The 21,102-nt window shown below is 48.2% G+C and overlaps 1 protein-coding gene across 1 annotated transcript in view; it reads left to right on the top strand.

Annotated features, from left to right (window-relative positions):
* The window catches only part of MEGF8 (multiple EGF like domains 8), a 338,669-nt gene that overhangs the window by 251,155 nt on the left and 66,412 nt on the right, over positions 1-21,102 (top strand). The window contains exons 31-32 of the mRNA XM_069201403.1: positions 17,061-17,224; positions 18,762-18,906. Of these exons, the coding sequence (XP_069057504.1) occupies positions 17,061-17,224; positions 18,762-18,906 (309 nt within the window). The remainder of the gene's footprint in view (positions 1-17,060; positions 17,225-18,761; positions 18,907-21,102) is intronic.

Consider the following 21,102-nt stretch of genomic DNA (forward strand, 5'->3'; position numbering starts at 1 on the left):
ACGCCCTTAAATTTAGTATTTAAGGGCTACCCTGAACCCTAGAAAATTAGATTCCTGCAACTACAAGAAGAAGGACTGCCCAGCTGAAAACCCCTGCAGCGGAAGACCAGAAGACGACAACTGCCTTGGCTCCAGAAACTCACCGGCCTGTCTCCTGCCTTCCAAAGATCCTGCTCCAGCGACGCCTTCCAAAGGGACCAGCGACCTCGACATCCCCTGAGGACTGCCCCTGCTTCGAAAAGACAAGAAACTCCCGAGGACAGCGGACCTGCTCCAAGAAAAGCTGCAACTTTGTTTCCAGCAGCTTTAAAGAACCCTGCAAGCTCCCCGCAAGAAGCGTGAGACTTGCAACACTGCACCCGGCGACCCCGACTCGGCTGGTGGCGATACAACACCTCAGGAGGGACCCCAGGACTACTCTGATACTGTGAGTACCAAAACCTGTCCCCCCTGAGCCCCCACAGCGCCGCCTGCAGAGGGAATCCCGAGGCTTCCCCTGACCGCGACTCTTTGAACCTAAAGTCCCGACGCCTGGGAGAGACCCTGCACCCGCAGCCCCCAGGACCTGAAGGACCGGACTTTCACTGGAGAAGTGACCCCCAGGAGTCCCTCTCCCGTGCCCAAGTGGAGGTTTCCCCAAGGAATCCCCCCCTTGCCTGCCTGCAGCGCTGAAGAGATCCCGAGATCTCTCATAGACTAACATTGCGAACCCGACGCTTGTCTCTACACTGCACCCGGCCGCCCCCGCGCCGCTGAGGGTGAAATTTCTGTGTGGGCTTGTGTCCCCCCCGGTGCCCTACAAAACCCCCCTGGTCTGCCCTCCGAAGACGCGGGTACTTACCTGCAAGCAGACCGGAACCGGGGCACCCCCTTCTCTCCATTCTAGCCTATGCGTTTTGGGCACCACTTTGAACTCTGCACCTGACCGGCCCTGAGCTGCTGGTGTGGTGACTTTGGGGTTGCTCTGAACCCCCAACGGTGGGCTACCTTGGACCAAGAACTAAGCCCTGTAAGTGTCTTACTTACCTGGTAAAACTAACCAAAACTTACCTCCCCCTAGGAACTGTGAAAATTGCACTAAGTGTCCACTTTTAAAACAGCTATTTGTCAATAACTTGTAAAGTATACATGCAATTTTTATGCTTTAAAGTTCCTAAAGTACTTACCTGCAATACCTTTCGAATGAGATATTACATGTAGAATTTGAACCTGTGGTTCTTAAAATAAACTAAGAAAAGATATTTTTCTATATAAAAACCTATTGGCTAGATTTGTCTCTGAGTGTGTGTACCTCATTTATTGTCTATGTGTATGTACAACAAATGCTTAACACTACTCCTTGGATAAGCCTACTGCTCGACCACACTACCACAAAATAGAGCATTAGTATTATCTATTTTTTACCACTATTTTACCTCTAAGGGGAACCCTTGGACTCTGTGCATGCTATTCCTTACTTTGAAATAGCACATACAGAGCCAACTTCCTACATTGGTGGATCAGCGGTGGGGTACAAGACTTTGCATTTGCTGGACTACTCAGCCAATACCTGATCACACGACAAATTCCAAAATTGTCATTAGAAATTGATTTTTGCAATTTGAAAAGTTTTCTAAATTCTTAAAAGACCTGCTAGGGCCTTGTGTTAGATCCTGTTTAGCATTTCTTTTAGAGTTTAAAAGTTTGTAAAAGTTTGAATTAGATTCTAGAACCAGTTGTAGATTCTTAAAAAGTATTCCAACTTTTAGAAGCAAAATGTCTAGCACAGATGTGACTGTGGTGGAACTCGACACCACACCTTACCTCCATCTTAAGATGAGGGAGCTAAGGTCACTCTGTAAAATAAAGAAAATAACAATGGGCCCCAAACCTACCAAAATACAGCTCCAGGAGCTTTTGGCAGAGTTTGAAAAGGCCAACCCCTCTGAGGGTGGCAACTCAGAGGAAGAGGATAGTGACTTGGAGGAAAATTCCCCCCTACCAGTCCTATCTAGGGAGGACAGGGTCCCTCAAACCCTGACTCCTAAAATAATAGTCAGAGATGCTGGTTCCCTCACAGGAGAGACCAACACCTCTGAAATCACTGAGGATAGCCCCAGTGAAGAGGACATCCAGTTAGCCAGGATGGCCAAAAGATTGGCTTTGGAAAGACAGATCCTAGCCATAGAGAGGGAAAGACAAGAGATGGGCCTAGGACCCATCAATGGTGGCAGCAACATAAATAGGGTCAGAGATTCTCCTGACATGTTGAAAATCCCTAAAGGGATTGTAACTAAATATGAAGATGGTGATGACATCACCAAATGGTTCACAGCTTTTGAGAGGGCTTGTGTAACCAGAAAAGTGAACAGATCTCACTGGGGTGCTCTCCTTTGGGAAATGTTCACAGGAAAGTGTAGGGATAGACTCCTCACGCTCTCTGGACAAGATGCAGAATCTTATGACCTCATGAAGGGTACCCTGATTGAGGGCTTTGGATTCTCCACTGAGGAGTATAGGATTAGATTCAGGGGGGCTCAAAAATCCTCGAGCCAGACCTGGGTTGACTTTGTAGATTACTCAGTGAAAACACTAGATGGTTGGATTCAAGGCAGTGGTGTAAGTAATTATGATGGGCTGTACAATTTATTTGTGAAAGAACACCTATTGAGTAATTGTTTCAATGATAAACTGCATCAGCATCTGGTAGACCTAGGACCAATTTCTCCCCAAGAATTGGGAAAGAAGGCGGACCATTGGGTCAAGACAAGGGTGTCCAAGACTTCAACAGGGGGTGACCAAAAGAAAGGGGTCACAAAGACTCCCCAGGGGAAGGGTGATGAGACAACCAAAACTAAAAATAGTAAAGAGTCTTCTACAGGCCCCCAAAAACCTGCACAGGAGGGTGGGCCCAGAGCCTCTTCACAAAACAATGGGTACAAGGGTAAAAACTTTGATCCCAAAAAGGCCTGGTGTCATAGCTGTAAACAGCATGGACACCAAACTGGAGACAAGGCCTGTCCCAAGAAAGGTTCCACTCCAAACTCCCATCCAGGTTACACTGGTATGGCTAGTCTCCAAGTGGGATCAACAGTGTGCCCAGAGCAAATCAGGGTCCACACTGAAGCTATTCTAGTTTCTGAGGGTGGGATGGATTTAGCCACACTAGCTGTCTGGCCGCCTAACATGCAAAAATACAGACAGCAACTCTTAATTAATGGGACTAGAATAGAGGGCCTGAGGGATACAGGTGCCAGTGTCACCATGGTGACAGAGAAACTGGTTTCCCCTGGCCAATACCTGACTGGAAAAACTTACACAGTCACCAACGCTGACAATCAGAGAAAAGTACATCCCATGGCAATGGTTACTTTAGAATGGGGAGGGGTCAATGGCCTGAAACAGGTGGTGGTCTCCTCAAATATCCCAGTGGACTGTCTGCTTGGAAATGACCTGGAGTCCTCAGCATGGGCTGAGGTAGAACTAAAAACCCATGCAGCAATGCTGGGTATCCCTGAACTGGTGTGTGTGAAAACAAGAGCACAGTGCAAGGCACAGGGTGAACAAGTAGAGCTGGAGTCTGGAAGAATGGCCCAGCCTACCAAGAGGAAAGGAAAGTCAGTTGGGAAACCAACTGCAACACAGCAAAAGAAAGGGAACCTCTCTTCTCAGGAAGAAGTTCTGCCCTCTGAGGGAACTGAGCCTTTGGAGCTTGAACCTTATCAGGTTGAGCTCTTAGGCCCAGGGGGACCCTCAAGGGAGGAGCTGTGTAAGGGACAAGAAACCTGTCCCTCTCTTGAAGGCCTTAGGCAGCAAGCTGCTGAAGAGTCCAAAGGCAAGAAAAATGGAACCCATAGGGTCTATTGGGAAGATGGACTCCTGTACACTGAGGCCAGAGACCCCAAACCTGGTGCCACTAGGAGAGTGGTAGTGCCTCAGCTGTTCAGAGAGTTCATCCTAACATTGGCCCATGACATTCCCCTTGCTGGACATTTGGGACAAACCAAGACGTGGGAGAGGTTAGTCAACCACTTCTACTGGCCCAATATGTCCAACATGGTTAAGGAGTTTTGCCTCTCCTGCCCCACCTGTCAAGCCAGTGGTAAGACAGGTGGGCATCCAAAGGCCCCCCTCATTCCTCTTCCAGTGGTGGGGGTGCCCTTTGAAAGAGTGGGTGTGGACATAGTTGGTCCACTAGAACCTCCCACAGCCTCAGGAAATATGTATATCCTGGTAGTAGTGGATCATGCTACCAGGTATCCTGAAGCTATTCCCCTTAGGTCGACTACTGCCCCTGCAGTAGCCAAGGCCCTCATTGGTATCTTTACCAGAGTGGGTTTCCCTAAGGAGGTGGTGTCTGACAGAGGTACCAACTTCATGTCAGCATACCTAAAGCACATGTGGAATGAGTGTGGAGTGACTTATAAATTCACTACACCATACCATCCACAAACTAATGGCTTGGTTGAGAGATTCAACAAGACATTAAAAGGCATGATCATGGGGCTCCCAGAAAAGCTCAAAAGGAGATGGGATGTCCTCTTGCCATGTCTGCTTTTCGCTTACAGAGAGGTGCCACAGAAGGGAGTAGGATTCTCACCCTTTGAACTTCTGTTTGGTCATCCTGTAAGGGGACCACTTGCCCTTGTTAAAGAAGGCTGGGAGAGACCTCTCCATGAGCCTAAACAGGACATAGTGGACTATGTACTTGGCCTTCGCTCTAGAATGGCAGAGTACATGGAAAAGGCAACCAAAAACCTTGAGGCCAGCCAACAGCTCCAGAAGTTTTGGTATGACCAAAAGGCTGCACTGGTTGAGTTCCAACCAGGGCAGAAAGTCTGGGTTCTGGAGCCTGTGGCTCCCAGGGCACTCCAGGACAAATGGAGTGGCCCTTACCCAGTACTAGAAAGGAAGAGTCAGGTCACCTACCTGGTGGACCTGGGCACAAGCAGGAGCCCCAAGAGGGTGATCCATGTGAACCGCCTTAAGCTCTTCCATGACAGGGCTGATGTGAATCTGTTGATGGTAACAGATGAGGATCAGGAGGCAGAGAGTGAACCTCTCCCTGATCTTCTGTCATCAGACCCAAAAGATGGCACAGTAGATGGAGTGATCTACTCAGACACCCTCTCTGGCCAACAGCAAGCTGATTGTAGGAGAGTCCTACAACAGTTTCCTGAACTCTTCTCCTTAACCCCTGGTCAGACACACCTGTGTACCCATGATGTGGACACAGGAGACAGCATGCCTGTCAAGAACAAAATCTTTAGACAGTCTGACCATGTTAAGGAAAGCATCAAGGTGGAAGTCCACAAGATGCTGGAATTGGGAGTAATTGAGCGCTCTGACAGCCCCTGGGCTAGCCCAGTGGTCTTAGTCCCCAAACCTCACACCAAAGATGGAAAGAAAGAGATGAGGTTTTGTGTGGACTACAGAGGGCTCAATTCTGTCACCAAGACAGATGCCCATCCAATTCCAAGAGCTGATGAGCTCATTGATAAATTAGGTGCTGCCAAATTTCTAAGTACCTTTGACTTGACAGCAGGGTACTGGCAAATAAAAATGGCACCTGGAGCAAAAGAAAAGACAGCATTCTCCACACCTGATGGGCATTATCAGTTTACTGTTATGCCCTTTGGTTTAAAGAATGCCCCTGCCACCTTCCAAAGGTTGGTGAATCAAGTCCTTGCTGGCTTGGAGTCCTTTAGCACAGCTTATCTTGATGATATTGCTGTCTTTAGCTCCACCTGGCAGGATCACCTGGTCCACCTGAGGAAGGTTTTGAAGGCTCTGCAATCTGCAGGCCTCTCTATCAAGGCATCCAAATGCCAGATAGGGCAGGGAACTGTGGTTTACTTGGGACACCTTGTAGGTGGAGGCCAAGTTCAGCCACTCCAACCCAAGATCCAGACTATTCTGGACTGGGTAGCTCCAAAAACCCAGACTCAAGTCAGGGCATTCCTTGGCTTGACTGGGTACTACAGGAGGTTTGTGAAGGGATATGGATCCATTGTGACAGCCCTCACTGAACTCACCTCCAAGAAAATGCCCAAGAAAGTGAACTGGACTGTGGAATGCCAACAGGCCTTTGACACCCTGAAACAGGCAATGTGCTCAGCACCAGTTCTAAAAGCTCCAGATTATTCTAAGCAGTTCATTGTGCAGACTGATGCCTCTGAACATGGGATAGGGGCAGTTTTGTCCCAAACAAATGATGATGGCTTTGACCAGCCTGTTGCTTTCATTAGCAGGAGGTTACTCCCCAGGGAGCAGCGTTGGAGTGCCATTGAGAGGGAGGCCTTTGCTGTGGTTTGGTCCCTGAAGAAGCTGAGACCATACCTCTTTGGGACTCACTTCCTAGTTCAAACTGACCACAGACCTCTCAAATGGCTGATGCAAATGAAAGGTGAAAATCCTAAACTGTTGAGGTGGTCCATCTCCCTACAGGGAATGGACTTTATAGTGGAACACAGACCTGGGACTGCCCATGCCAATGCAGATGGCCTTTCCAGGTTCTTCCACTTAGAAAATGAAGACTCTCTTGGGAAAGGTTAGTCTCATCCTCTTTCGTTTGGGGGGGGGTTGTGTAAGGAAATGCCTCCTTGGCATGGTTGCCCCCTGACTTTTTGCCTTTGCTGATGCTATGTTTACAATTGAAAGTGTGCTGAGGCCTGCTAACCAGGCCCCAGCACCAGTGTTCTTTCCCTAACCTGTACTTTTGTATCCACAATTGGCAGACCCTGGCATCCAGATAAGTCCCTTGTAACTGGTACTTCTAGTACCAAGGGCCCTGATGCCAAGGAAGGTCTCTAAGGGCTGCAGCATGTCTTATGCCACCCTGGAGACCTCTCACTCAGCCCAGACACACTGCTTGCCAGCTTGTGTGTGCTAGTGAGGACAAAACGAGTAAGTCGACATGGCACTCCCCTCAGGGTGCCATGCCAGCCTCTCACTGCCTATGCAGTATAGGTAAGACACCCCTCTAGCAGGCCTTACAGCCCTAAGGCAGGGTGCACTATACCATAGGTGAGGGTACCAGTGCATGAGCATGGTACCCCTACAGTGTCTAAACAAAACCTTAGACATTGTAAGTGCAGGGTAGCCATAAGAGTATATGGTCTGGGAGTTTGTCAAACACGAACTCCACAGCACCATAATGGCTACACTGAAAACTGGGAAGTTTGGTATCAAACTTCTCAGCACAATAAATGCACACTGATGCCAGTGTACATTTTATTGTAAAATACACCCCAGAGGGCACCTTAGAGGTGCCCCCTGAAACTTAACCGACTATCTGTGTAGGCTGACTAGTTTTAGCAGCCTGCCACAAACCGAGACATGTTGCTGGCCCCATGGGGAGAGTGCCTTTGTCACTCTGAGGCCAGTAACAAAGCCTGCACTGGGTGGAGATGCTAACACCTCCCCCAGGCAGGAATTGTCACACCTGGCGGTGAGCCTCAAAGGCTCACCTCCTTTGTGCCAACCCAGCAGGACACTCCAGCTAGTGGAGTTGCCCGCCCCCTCCGGCCAGGCCCCACTTTTGGCGGCAAGGCCGGAGAAAATAATGAGAGAAACAAGGAGGAGTCACTGGCCAGTCAGGACAGCCCCTAAGGTGTCCTGAGCTGAGGTGACTCTGACTTTTAGAAATCCTCCATCTTGCAGATGGAGGATTCCCCCAATAGGGTTAGGATTGTGACCCCCTCCCCTTGGGAGGAGGCACAAAGAGGGTGTACCCACCCTCAGGGCTAGTAGCCATTGGCTACTAACCCCCCAGACCTAAACACGCCCTTAAATTTAGTATTTAAGGGCTACCCTGAACCCTAGAAAATTAGATTCCTGCAACTACAAGAAGAAGGACTGCCCAGCTGAAAACCCCTGCAGCGGAAGACCAGAAGACGACAACTGCCTTGGCTCCAGAAACTCACCGGCCTGTCTCCTGCCTTCCAAAGATCCTGCTCCAGCGACGCCTTCCAAAGGGACCAGCGACCTCGACATCCCCTGAGGACTGCCCCTGCTTCGAAAAGACAAGAAACTCCCGAGGACAGCGGACCTGCTCCAAGAAAAGCTGCAACTTTGTTTCCAGCAGCTTTAAAGAACCCTGCAAGCTCCCCGCAAGAAGCGTGAGACTTGCAACACTGCACCCGGCGACCCCGACTCGGCTGGTGGCGATACAACACCTCAGGAGGGACCCCAGGACTACTCTGATACTGTGAGTACCAAAACCTGTCCCCCCTGAGCCCCCACAGCGCCGCCTGCAGAGGGAATCCCGAGGCTTCCCCTGACCGCGACTCTTTGAACCTAAAGTCCCGACGCCTGGGAGAGACCCTGCACCCGCAGCCCCCAGGACCTGAAGGACCGGACTTTCACTGGAGAAGTGACCCCCAGGAGTCCCTCTCCCGTGCCCAAGTGGAGGTTTCCCCGAGGAATCCCCCCCTTGCCTGCCTGCAGCGCTGAAGAGATCCCGAGATCTCTCATAGACTAACATTGCGAACCCGACGCTTGTCTCTACACTGCACCCGGCCGCCCCCGCGCCGCTGAGGGTGAAATTTCTGTGTGGGCTTGTGTCCCCCCCGGTGCCCTACAAAACCCCCCTGGTCTGCCCTCCGAAGACGCGGGTACTTACCTGCAAGCAGACCGGAACCGGGGCACCCCCTTCTCTCCATTCTAGCCTATGCGTTTTGGGCACCACTTTGAACTCTGCACCTGACCGGCCCTGAGCTGCTGGTGTGGTGACTTTGGGGTTGCTCTGAACCCCCAACGGTGGGCTACCTTGGACCAAGAACTAAGCCCTGTAAGTGTCTTACTTACCTGGTAAAACTAACCAAAACTTACCTCCCCCTAGGAACTGTGAAAATTGCACTAAGTGTCCACTTTTAAAACAGCTATTTGTCAATAACTTGTAAAGTATACATGCAATTTTTATGCTTTAAAGTTCCTAAAGTACTTACCTGCAATACCTTTCGAATGAGATATTACATGTAGAATTTGAACCTGTGGTTCTTAAAATAAACTAAGAAAAGATATTTTTCTATATAAAAACCTATTGGCTAGATTTGTCTCTGAGTGTGTGTACCTCATTTATTGTCTATGTGTATGTACAACAAATGCTTAACACTACTCCTTGGATAAGCCTACTGCTCGACCACACTACCACAAAATAGAGCATTAGTATTATCTATTTTTTACCACTATTTTACCTCTAAGGGGAACCCTTGGACTCTGTGCATGCTATTCCTTACTTTGAAATAGCACATACAGAGCCAACTTCCTACACCCATCATAATTACTTACACCACTGCCTTGAATCCAACCATCTAGTGTTTTCACTGAGTAGTCTACAAAGTCAACCCAGGTCTGGCTCGAGGATTTTTGAGCCCCCCTGAATCTAATCCTATACTCCTCAGTGGAGAATCCAAAGCCCTCAATCAGGGTACCCTTCATGAGGTCATAAGATTCTGCATCTTGTCCAGAGAGTGTGAGGAGTCTATCCCTACACTTTCCTGTGAACATTTCCCAAAGGAGAGCACCCCAGTGAGATCTGTTCACTTTTCTGGTTACACAAGCCCTCTCAAAAGCTGTGAACCATTTGGTGATGTCATCACCATCTTCATATTTAGTTACAATCCCTTTAGGGATTTTCAACATGTCAGGAGAATCTCTGACCCTATTTATGTTGCTGCCACCATTGATGGGTCCTAGGCCCATCTCTTGTCTTTCCCTCTCTATGGCTAGGATCTGTCTTTCCAAAGCCAATCTTTTGGCCATCCTGGCTAACTGGATGTCCTCTTCACTGGGGCTATCCTCAGTGATTTCAGAGGTGTTGGTCTCTCCTGTGAGGGAACCAGCATCTCTGACTATTATTTTTGGAGTCAGGGTTTGAGGGACCCTGTTCTCCCTAGATAGGATTGGTAGGGGGGAATTGTCCTCCAAGTCACTATCCTCTTCCTCTGAGTTGCCACCCTCAGAGGGGTTGGCCTTTTCAAACTCTGCCAAAAGCTCCTGGAGCTGTATTTTGGTAGGTTTGGGGCCCATTGTTATTTTCTTCAGTTTACAGAGTGACCTTAGCTCCCTCATCTTAAGATGGAGGTAAGGTGTGGTGTCGAGTTCCACCACAGTCACATCTGTGCTAGACATTTTGCTTCTAAAAGTTGGAATACTTTTTAAGAATCTACAACTGGTTCTAGAATCTAATTCAAACTTTTACAAACTTTTAAACTCTAAAAGAAATGCTAAACAGGATCTAACACAAGGCCCTAGCAGGTCTTTTAAGAATTTAGAAAACTTTTCAAATTGCAAAAATCAATTTCTAATGACAATTTTGGAATTTGTCGTGTGATCAGGTATTGGCTGAGTAGTCCAGCAAATGCAAAGTCTTGTACCCCACCGCTGATCCACCAATGTAGGAAGTTGGCTCTGTATGTGCTATTTCAAAGTAAGGAATAGCATGCACAGAGTCCAAGGGTTCCCCTTAGAGGTAAAATAGTGGTAAAAATAGATAATACTAATGCTCTATTTTGTGGTAGTGTTGTCGAGCAGTAGGCTTATCCAAGGAGTAGTGTTAAGCATTTGTTGTACATACACATAGACAATAAATGAGGTACACACACTCCGAGACAAATCCAGCCAATAGGTTTTTGTATAGAAAAATATATTTTCTTAGTTTATTTTAAGAACCACAGGTTCAAATGCTACATGTAATATCTCATTCGAAAGGTATTGCAGGTAAGTACTTTAGGAACTTTAAATCATCCAAATTGCATGTATACTTTTCAAGTTATTGACAAATAGCTGTTTTAAAAGTGAACACTTAGTGCAATTTTCACAGTTCCTAGGGGAGGTAAGTTTTGGTTAGTTTTACCAGGTAAGTAAGACACTTACAGGGTTCAGTTCTTGGTCCAAGGTAGCCCACCGTTGGGGGTTCAGAGCAACCCCAAAGTCACCACACCAGCAGCTCAGGGCCGGTCAGGTGCAGAGTTCAAAGTGGTGCCCAAAACACATAGGCTAGAATGGAGAGAAGGGGGTGCCCCGGTTCCGGTCTGCTTGCAGGTAAGTACCCGCGTCTTCGGAGGGCAGACCAGGGGGGTTTTGTAGGGCACCGGGGGGGACACAAGTCCACACAGAAATTTCACCCTCAGCAGCGCGGGGGCGGCCGGGTGCAGTGTAGAAACAGGCGTCGGGTTCGCAATGTTAGTCTATGAGAGATCTCGGGATCTCTTCAGCGCTGCAGGCAGGCAAGGGGGGGGTTCCTCGGGGAAACCTCCACTTGGGCAAGGGAGAGGGACTCCTGGGGGTCACTTCTCCAGTGAAAGTCCGGTCCTTCAGGTCCTGGGGGCTGCGGGTGCAGGGTCTCTCCCAGGCGTCGGGACTTTGGATTCAAAGAGTCGCGGTCAGGGGAAGCCTCGGGATTCCCTCTGCAGGCGGCGCTGTGGGGGCTCAGGGGGGACAGGTTTTGGTACTCACAGTATCAGAGTAGTCCTGGGGTCCCTCCTGAGGTGTCGGATCTCCACCAGCCGAGTCGGGGTCGCCGGGTGCAGTGTTGCAAGTCTCACGCTTCTTGCGGGGAGCTTGCAGGGTTCTTTCACGGCTGCTGGAAACAAAGTTGCAGCCTTTCTTGGAGCAGGTCCGCTGTCCTCGGGAGTTTCTTGTCTTTTCGAAGCAGGGGCAGTCCTCAGAGGATGTTGAGGTCGCTGGTCCCTTTGGAAGGCGTCGCTGGAGCAGGATCTTTGGAAGGCAGGAGACAGGCCGGTGAGTTTCTGGAGCCAAGGCAGTTGTCGTCTTCTGGTCTTCCTCTGCAGGGGTTTTCAGCTAGGCAGTCCTTCTTCTTGTAGTTGCAGGAATCTGATTTTCTAGGGTTCAGGGTAGCCCTTAAATACTAAATTTAAGGGCGTGTTTAGGTCTGGGGGGTTAGTAGCCAATGGCTACTAGCCCTGAGGGTGGGTACACCCTCTTTGTGCCTCCTCCCAAGGGGAGGGGGTCACAATCCTAACCCTATTGGGGAAATCCTCCATCTGCAAGATGGAGGATTTCTAAAAGTTAGTCACTTCAGCTCAGGACACCTTAGGGGCTGTCCTGACTGGCCAGTGACTCCTCCTTGTTGCTTTCTTTGTTCCCTCCAGCCTTGCCGCCAAAAGTGGGGGCCGTGGCCGGAGGGGGCGGGCAACTCCACTAAGCTGGAGTGCCCTGCTGGGCTGTGACAAAGGGGTGAGCCTTTGAGGCTCACCGCCAGGTGTCACAGCTCCTGCCTGGGGGAGGTGTTAGCATCTCCACCCAGTGCAGGCTTTGTTACTGGCCTCAGAGTGACAAAGGCACTCTCCCCATGGGGCCAGCAACATGTCTCTGGTGTGGCAGGCTGCTGGAACTAGTCAGCCTACACAGACAGTCGGTTAAGTTTCAGGGGGCACCTCTAAGGTGCCCTCTGTGGTGTATTTTACAATAAAATGTACACTGGCATCAGTGTGCATTTATTGTGCTGAGAAGTTTGATACCAAACTTCCCAGTTTTCAGTGTAGCCATTATGGTGCTGTGGAGTTCGTGTTTGACAGACTCCCAGACCATATACTCTTATGGCTACCCTGCACTTACAATGTCTAAGGTTTTGTTTAGACACTGTAGGGGTACCATGCTCATGCACTGGTACCCTCACCTATGGTATAGTGCACCCTGCCTTAGGGCTGTAAGGCCTGCTAGAGGGGTGTCTTACCTATACTGCATAGGCAGTGAGAGGCTGGCATGGCACCCTGAGGGGAGTGCCATGTCGACTTACTCGTTTTGTCCTCACTAGCACACACAAGCTGGCAAGCAGTGTGTCTGTGCTGAGTGAGAGGTCTCCAGGGTGGCATAAGACATGCTGCAGCCGTTAGAGACCTTCCTTGGCATCAGGGCCCTTGGTACTAGAAGTACCAGTTACAAGGGACTTATCTGGATGCCAGGGTCTGCCAATTGTGGATACAAAAGTACAGGTTAGGGAAAGAACACTGGTGCTGGGGCCTGGTTAGCAGGCCTCGGCACACTTTCAATTGTAAACATAGCATCAGCAAAGGCAAAAAGTCAGGGGGCAACCATGCCAAGGAGGCATTTCCTTACACCGGGGAAAATTTCAAGGTCCCAAAACCCCTACAACCAAACAGTGACTCACAAGTCACTCAACCCCTTCACACAACACCAGTGGGGGGAAGACTAAGCCAATTTTACAAAGCTTGGGAGGAAATAACAACAGACACTTGGGTCTTAGCAATTATCCAACATGGTTATTGCATAGAATTTCTCCAAATCCCTCCAAATGTCCCACCAAAAACACAAAACATGTCAAAACAGCATTTAGACCTTCTGGAATTAGAAGTTCAGGCATTACTGCAAAAGGACGCAATAGAACTTGTACCACGTACACAAAGGAACACAGGAGTTTACTCACTGTACTTTCTAATACCAAAAAAAGACAAAACACTGAGACCAATCTTAGATCTCAGAACACTAAACATCTACATCAAATCGGAACACTTTCACATGGTCACTCTACAAGACGTATTACCACAGCTAAAACAACAAGACTATATGACAACCTTAGATCTAAAGGACGCGTATTTCCACATACCGATACATCCCTCGCACAGGAAATACCTAAGGTTCGTATTCAAGGGAATACATTACCAATTCAAAGTGTTGCCGTTCGGTATAACGACCGCACCAAGAGTATTTACAAAATGCCTAGCAGTAGTAGCTGCACATATCAGAAGGCAGCAAATACACGTGTTCCCCTACCTAGACGATTGGCTAATCAAAACCAACTCCTTAACAAAGTGTTCACAACACACAGAGTATGTCATACAAACCCTCTACAAACTCGGTTTCTCCATCAACTATGCAAAATCACACATTCTGCCGTGCAAAACACAGCAATACTTAGGAGCGACAATCAACACAACAAAGGGGATAGCCACTCCACAAAGGGTTCAAAATTTTTACAAGGTTATACAAGCCATGTATCCGACACAAAAAATACATGGAAAGATGGTATTAAAACTCCTAGGCATGATGTCTTCATGCATAGCCATTGTCCCAAACGCAAGACTGCACATGAGGCCCTTACAACAGTGCCTAGCATCGCAATGGTCACAGGCACAGGGTCACCTTCTAGATCTGGTGTTGATAGACCGCCAAACATACATCTCGCTTCTATGGTGAAACAGTATAAATTTAAACAAAGGGCGGCCTTTCCAAGACCCAGTGCCACAATACGTGATAACAACATACTTCCATGACAGGGTGGGGAGCACACCTCAATCAACACAGCATCCAAGGACAATGGGACGTACATCAAACGAAGTTGCATATAAATCACCTCGAATTGTTAGCAGTATTCCTAGCGTTGAAAGCATTTCAACCCATCATAACCCACAAATACATTCTTGTCAAAACAGACAACATGACAACAATGTATTATCTAAACAAACAGGGGGGAACACACTCGACACAGCTGTGCCTCCTGGCACAAAAGATATGGCAATGGGCGATTCACAACCACATTCGCCTAATAGCACAGTTTATTCCAGGGATCCAGAATCAACTAGCAGACAACCTCTCTCGAGATCACCAACAAGTCCACGAATGGGAGATTCACCCCCAAATTCTAAACACTTACTTCCACATTTGGGGAACACCTCAAATAGACCTATTTGCAACAAAGGAGAACGCAAAATGCCAAAACTTCGCATCCAGGTACCCACACAGGCAGTCTCAAGGCAATGCTCTATGGATGAATTGGTCAGGGATATTTGCATACGCTTTTCCCCCTCTCCCTCTCCTTCCATATCTAGTAAACAAATTGAGTCAAAACAAACTCATACTAATAGCACCAACATGGGCAAGACAACCCTGGTACACAACACTACTAGACCTGTCAGTAGTACCCCATGTCAAGCTACCCAACAGGCCAGATCTGCTAACACAACACAAACAACAGATCAGGCATCCAAACCCAGCATCGCTGAATCTAGCAATCTGGCTCCTGAAATCCTAGAATTCGGACATTTAAACCTCACCCAAGAATGTATGGAGGTCATAAAACAGGCTAGAAGGCCATCCACTAGACACTGCTATGCAAGTAAATGGAAAAGATTTGTTTGCTACTGCCATAGTAATCAAGTTCAACCATTACATGCATCTCCAAAGGATGTAGTAGGATACTTACTACATTTGCAAAAATCCAATCCTGCCTTCTCTTCCATAAAAATACACCTCGCAGCAATTTCTGCATACCTGCAGATTACCCATTCAACTTCACTATTTAGGATACCTGTCATTAAAGCGTTTATGGAAGGCCTAAAAAGAATTATACCACCAAGAACACCACCTGTTCCTTCATGGAACCTCAACATCGTCTTAACAAGACTCATGGGTCCACCTTTCGAACCCATGCATTCTTGCGAAATGCAATTCTTAACGTGGAAGGTTGCATTTCTCATTGCCATTACATCTCTAAGAAGAGTAAGCGAAATTCAAGCGTTTACTATACAGGAACCTTTTATTAAAATACACAAAAATAAGGTAGTTCTAAGAACCAATCCTAAATTTTTACCAAAAGTTATTTCACCGTTCCACTTAAATCAAACAGTAGAACTACCAGTGTTCTTTCCACAGCCAGACTCAGTAGCTGAAAGGGCACTACATACATTAGACATCAGAAGAGCACTAATGTACTACATTGACAGAACAAAACTAATTAGGAAAACAAAGCAACTGTTTATTGCATTTCAAAAACCTCATACAGGAAACCCAATATCAAAACAGGGTATAGCCAGATGGATAGTCAAGTGTATCCAAACCTGCTACCTTAAAGCAAAGAGAGAGCTGCCCATTACACCAAAGGCACACTCAACCAGAAAGAAAGGCGCTACCATGGCCTTCCTAGGAAATATTCCAATGAACAAAATATGTAAGGCAGCCACATGGTCTACGCCTCACACATTTACTAAGCACTACTGTGTAGACGTGCTATCCGCACAACAAGCCACAGTAGGTCAAGCCATACTAAGAACTTTATTTCAAACTACTACCACTCCTACAGGCTGAGCCACCGCTTTTGGGGAGATAACTGCTTACTAGTCTATGCACAGCATGTGTATCTGCAGCTACACATGCCACCGAACTGAAAATGTCACTTACCCAGTGTACATCTGTTCGTGGCATTAGTCGCTGCAGATTCACATGCGCCCACCCGCCTCCCCGGGAGCCTGTAGCCGTTTGGAAGTAATCTTCAACATTTGTACATTTGTAAATATATTACTTAAACTTTATTTTGTACATACTTATTCATTCCATTGCATGGGCACTATTACTAACATACACAACTCCTACCTCACCCTCTGCGGGGAAAACAATCTAAGATGGAGTCGACGCCCATGCGCAATGGAAACAAAGGAGGAGGAGTCCCTCGGTCTCGTGACTCGAAAAGACTTCTTCGAAGAAAAACAACTTGTAACACTCCGACCCAACACCAGACGGCGGACTGTGCACAGCATGTGAATCTGCAGCGACTAATGCCACGAACAGATGTACACTGGGTAAGTGACATTTTCAATACCACATTTAGACCGAATCATAAAGAAGCCATCATCCAAAAAATATAGCAAATGGGAGCTGCACCCCAAGAAAGAAATGGCAGGAAGACTCCTAAAAAATAAATAAAAAGTCAAAACTGTTATTTGCACAGTGAAGCTGAGAGGCCAAAAGGAAGTTGCACGTCTGGTTGGGTGTGTGCAGGCATGGTACAGCAACGTTTAAATAGAAATCTGCACATTGTAGAAATTGTTAGCCACCAGAACGCTTATGGGTGGTCTTGCTGACTGACTGACTGAAATTATAGTCCTGTATTCTATCACTTGGAGATGACCTCAAGCAGACTATGAAGAAACCTTTGATAGATCTGTATGGGTTTCTCAGAATGTGCATTCCACTCAGTCTCCCTCCCTTTCTCCTGATCTCTTTCCTACATCTGTGCCTCTTTATTTCTCGAAATGGCAGTAAATCCTATTTTGTGTTTTTCCTTCTTACTCTCACTGTGCCCCTTGGCTGGTGCACTGCAGGTCTCTATGGGCACTCTGCGGTATATCATGAAGCCACGGATGCAGTGTACGTTTTTGGAGGGCATCGTTTCCATGTGGAGGTGGTCTCCGCTTCCCCGGAGCTCTACAGCCTGTCCTACCCCAACTTGACGTGGAGCCTCCTGGCTCCTTCACAGGGCAGAAAGGTAACGCTACCGCATTGGAGGCAGTGAGAAGGTTTGAAGAAGGCCTTTTCGGAGAGGATGGCTGTAAATAACCCTATTCTGTATTAGGGTTATAAACTGGGGATGGCTTACCGCAGGAGGTAGGGAACATGATGACATAAAGCTGGCAAAGAGCGGGTGGAATTGGCTGAAGGGGAGAGTTGGGATAAAGTTGCATATGAGTGGAGGAAACAGCAGAGTGTGACGGCGTGGTGGGGTGGACAGTGAAGCGGAAAATGGGACCATAAAGGTCCTCGGCATTTGAGAAGGAAGATTCCAGGTGGGAGTAGAGGACAGGATAGAACCTGCGGGAGGGAGTAGGAACAGCAATGTGCCAAGAGTATTGGAGTGCGGCAGTGAGGACACTTGAGATGAGAGTAGGCGGAAGACAACAAGCGATATGATGAATCTAGAGAAAGGAAGGCGATGGCGATGTTGAGGGGCCGAAGGGACAGTCCATCACTTTTCTGGGCGTCACACCCGGTAGATTTCACTAGCCCTCATAGATGACTTAAGTCTCTCAGAGAAAATGAAAACTGACGTGCATTTCTCACCCTCTCCCCGGAGTTGTACTTACAGCAGTGAGGGGGTATTTAAAATATGACAAGCCTGCCAAAGAGACTCTTAATCTTGAGGGTAAACATAAGGGATCCCATTCTGAACCCCTATAATCTGTACACGCATGAACCGTGCTTTTAAATAATGATTAATTCTTATTATGTGCTTTTCCTCTATAAATCATTTGAATAAGGATTACCATCACATTGATAGATGAATCAGCAGTTGTCTGTATTACAAAAAGTGAATAAGGTGTAGACCACAGACTTTGTTCTTCATCTGCTTCTGTCTAGTTACTCTAATATTCATTCTGTGCCTTACGCAGGAGTCTTCAGTTAAATGTCCAGACAGTCCTTCTCCTAGTATTAGGTTTTTCTCTCCCCCCTTTGCTTAGAATTTCTGTGAAGCAGGTGGGGTCCTACTGACTCGTCCGCGGTTGAAGTCTTGCATAAGTTAAAGTTACTTTTGAACCACATTAGTATGGAGACTAAAGCTTTTTGCAAACTCATCTGGCAAAAAGCTTCGCCTCCCAGCTGCAGATGCTTCTTGCATTGAGCAGGATAATGGAAAATTACCTTTAGTCCTAAGCAAAGCTGCCACATCTCTAAGCAAAAAAGCTGAGACCATGTTGAGTTTGGGAATGGGCAGAGCCTGGAAAGGTTTGTGGTAACTGAGAGGCAAGCTAACAGTAAATATAGGAACAGAAGTGTGGGCAAGAATAAATAAATAGTGGAAGCGAGACGGTGCAGACAGGGCACCCAAGAGAGCTGGATATTGAAGATGGGCAAGATTTATGAGTGGTGTTGGTGTCGAGTCCCAGGTTGTTTGCTTGAGGGTTACTGAGAGTAAGGTGTAAAAGTTTAGCTGATTGGGCTCACAGAAGGAAGTGTTCAAGTACTGTGTGAACAGTCACATCACATGGAACAGTTTAAAGATCCGTTGATTGTTTTTCTCCTCACAGCCACTGTCGCACTTCTTCCATGTGGCAGCAATAATTCGTGATACCATGGTTGTGATTGGGGGCCGGACGGAGCAGCAGGAGTTCAGCAACAACATCCTCTTCTACCAAATCAACTGCAACACTTGGATCCTGCCAAACCGCACAGGTGAGGGAGCCATCTGTGCTGGAGGAGACTACGGAAATGTTGACATACATTAGTGGGGCCACTGGGAGGAAGGGAAGAGGTGGGGACGGGATACACGTGGTTAAGGTGGAGGCAGAGAACCTGAAGAGGTGGCTACCTCATGTCCAGTGCCAGTCCTGCGGTTCTTAATATGGTGTGTGGCAGCCTCATGTTAATGGTATGAGTTTGACATCCAACTATTTTTTTTTTTCTGCTGAGGTCTCCAGGTCTGGGTGACCATCTGTTTTCTCTGATGGTATGAGTGGTGTCTGCTGATAGACATGTGGCAGCCTCTTATTCTTCCTTGTTATTGTGGTTGTTCTTCCCTTTTTGATGATGCTGTATGTCTTGGTGTAAGGAAATGCCTCCTTGGCATGGTTGCCCCCTGACTTTTTGCCTTTGCTGATGCTATGTTTACAATTGAAAGTGTGCTGAGGCCTGCTAACCAGGCCCCAGCACCAGTGTTCTTTCCCTAACCTGTACTTTTGTATCCACAATTGGCAGACCCTGGCATCCAGATAAGTCCCTTGTAACTGGTACTTCTAGTACCAAGGGCCCTGATGCCAAGGAAGGTCTCTAAGGGCTGCAGCATGTCTTATGCCACCCTGGAGACCTCTCACTCAGCACAGACACACTGCTTGCCAGCTTGTGTGTGCTAGTGAGGACAAAACGAGTAAGTCGACATGGCACTCCCCTCAGGGTGCCATGCCAGCCTCTCACTGCCTATGCAGTATAGGTAAGACACCCCTCTAGCAGGCCTTACAGCCCTAAGGCAGGGTGCACTATACCATAGGTGAGGGTACCAGTGCATGAGCATGGTACCCCTACAGTGTCTAAACAAAACCTTAGACATTGTAAGTGCAGGGTAGCCATAAGAGTATATGGTCTGGGAGTCTGTCAAACACGAACTCCACAGCACCATAATGGCTACACTGAAAACTGGGAAGTTTGGTATCAAACTTCTCAGCACAATAAATGCACCCTGATGCCAGTGTACATTTTATTGCAAAATACACCCCAGGGGGCACCTTAGAGGTGCCCCCTGAAACTTAACCGACTGTCTGTGTAGGCTGACTAGTTCCAGCAGCCTGCCACACCAGAGACATGTTGCTGGCCCCATGGGGAGAGTGCCTTTGTCACTCTGAGGCCAGTAACAAAGCCTGCACTGGGTGGAGATGCTAACACCTCCCCCAGGCAGGAGCTGTGACACCTGGCGGTGAGCCTCAAAGGCTCACCCCTTTGTCACAGCCCAGCAGGGCACTCCAGATTAGTGGAGTTGCCCGCCCCCTCCGGCCACGGCCCCCACTTTTGGCGGCAAGGCTGGAGGGAACAAAGAAAGCAACAAGGAGGAGTCACTGGCCAGTCAGGACAGCCCCTAAGGTGTCCTGAGCTGAGGTGACTCTAACTTTTAGAAATCCTCCATCTTGCAGATGGAGGATTCCCCCAATAGGGTTAGGATTGTGACCCCCTCCCCTTGGGAGGAGGCACAAAGAGGGTGTACCCACCCTCAGGGCTAGTAGCCATTGGCTACTAACCCCCCAGACCTAAACACGCCCTTAAATTTAGTATTTAAGGGCTACCCTGAACCCTAGAAAATTAGATTCCTGCAACTACAAGAAGAAGGACTGCCTAGCTGAAAACCCCTGCAGAGGAAGACCAGAAGACGACTACTGCCTTGGCTCCAGAAACTCACCGGCCTGTCTCCTGCCTTCCAAAGATCCTGCTCCAGCGACGCCTTCCAAAGGGACCAGCGACCTCGACATCCTCTGAGGACTGCCCCTGCTTCGAAAAGACAAGAAACTCCCGAGGACAGCGGACCTGCTCCAAGAAAGGCTGCAACTTTGTTTCCAGCAGCCTTGAAAGAACCCTGCAAGCTCCCCGCAAGAAGCGTGAGACTTGCAACACTGCACCCGGCTGCCCCCGCGCCGCTGAGGGTGAAATTCCTGTGTGGGCTTGTGTCCCCCCCGGTGCCCTACAAAACCCCCCTGGTCTGCCCTCCGAAGACGCGGGTACTTACCTGCTGGCAGACTGGAACCGGGGCACCCCCTTCTCCATTGAAGCCTATGTGTTTTGGGCACCACTTTGAACTCTGCACCTGACCGGCCCTGAGCTGCTGGTGTGGTAACTTTGGGGTTGCTCTGAACCCCCAACGGTGGGCTACTTTGGACCAAGAACTAA

The sequence above is a fragment of the Pleurodeles waltl genome, chromosome 7 (assembly GCF_031143425.1).
Source record: "Pleurodeles waltl isolate 20211129_DDA chromosome 7, aPleWal1.hap1.20221129, whole genome shotgun sequence".
Lineage (NCBI taxonomy): Eukaryota > Metazoa > Chordata > Amphibia > Caudata > Salamandridae > Pleurodeles > Pleurodeles waltl.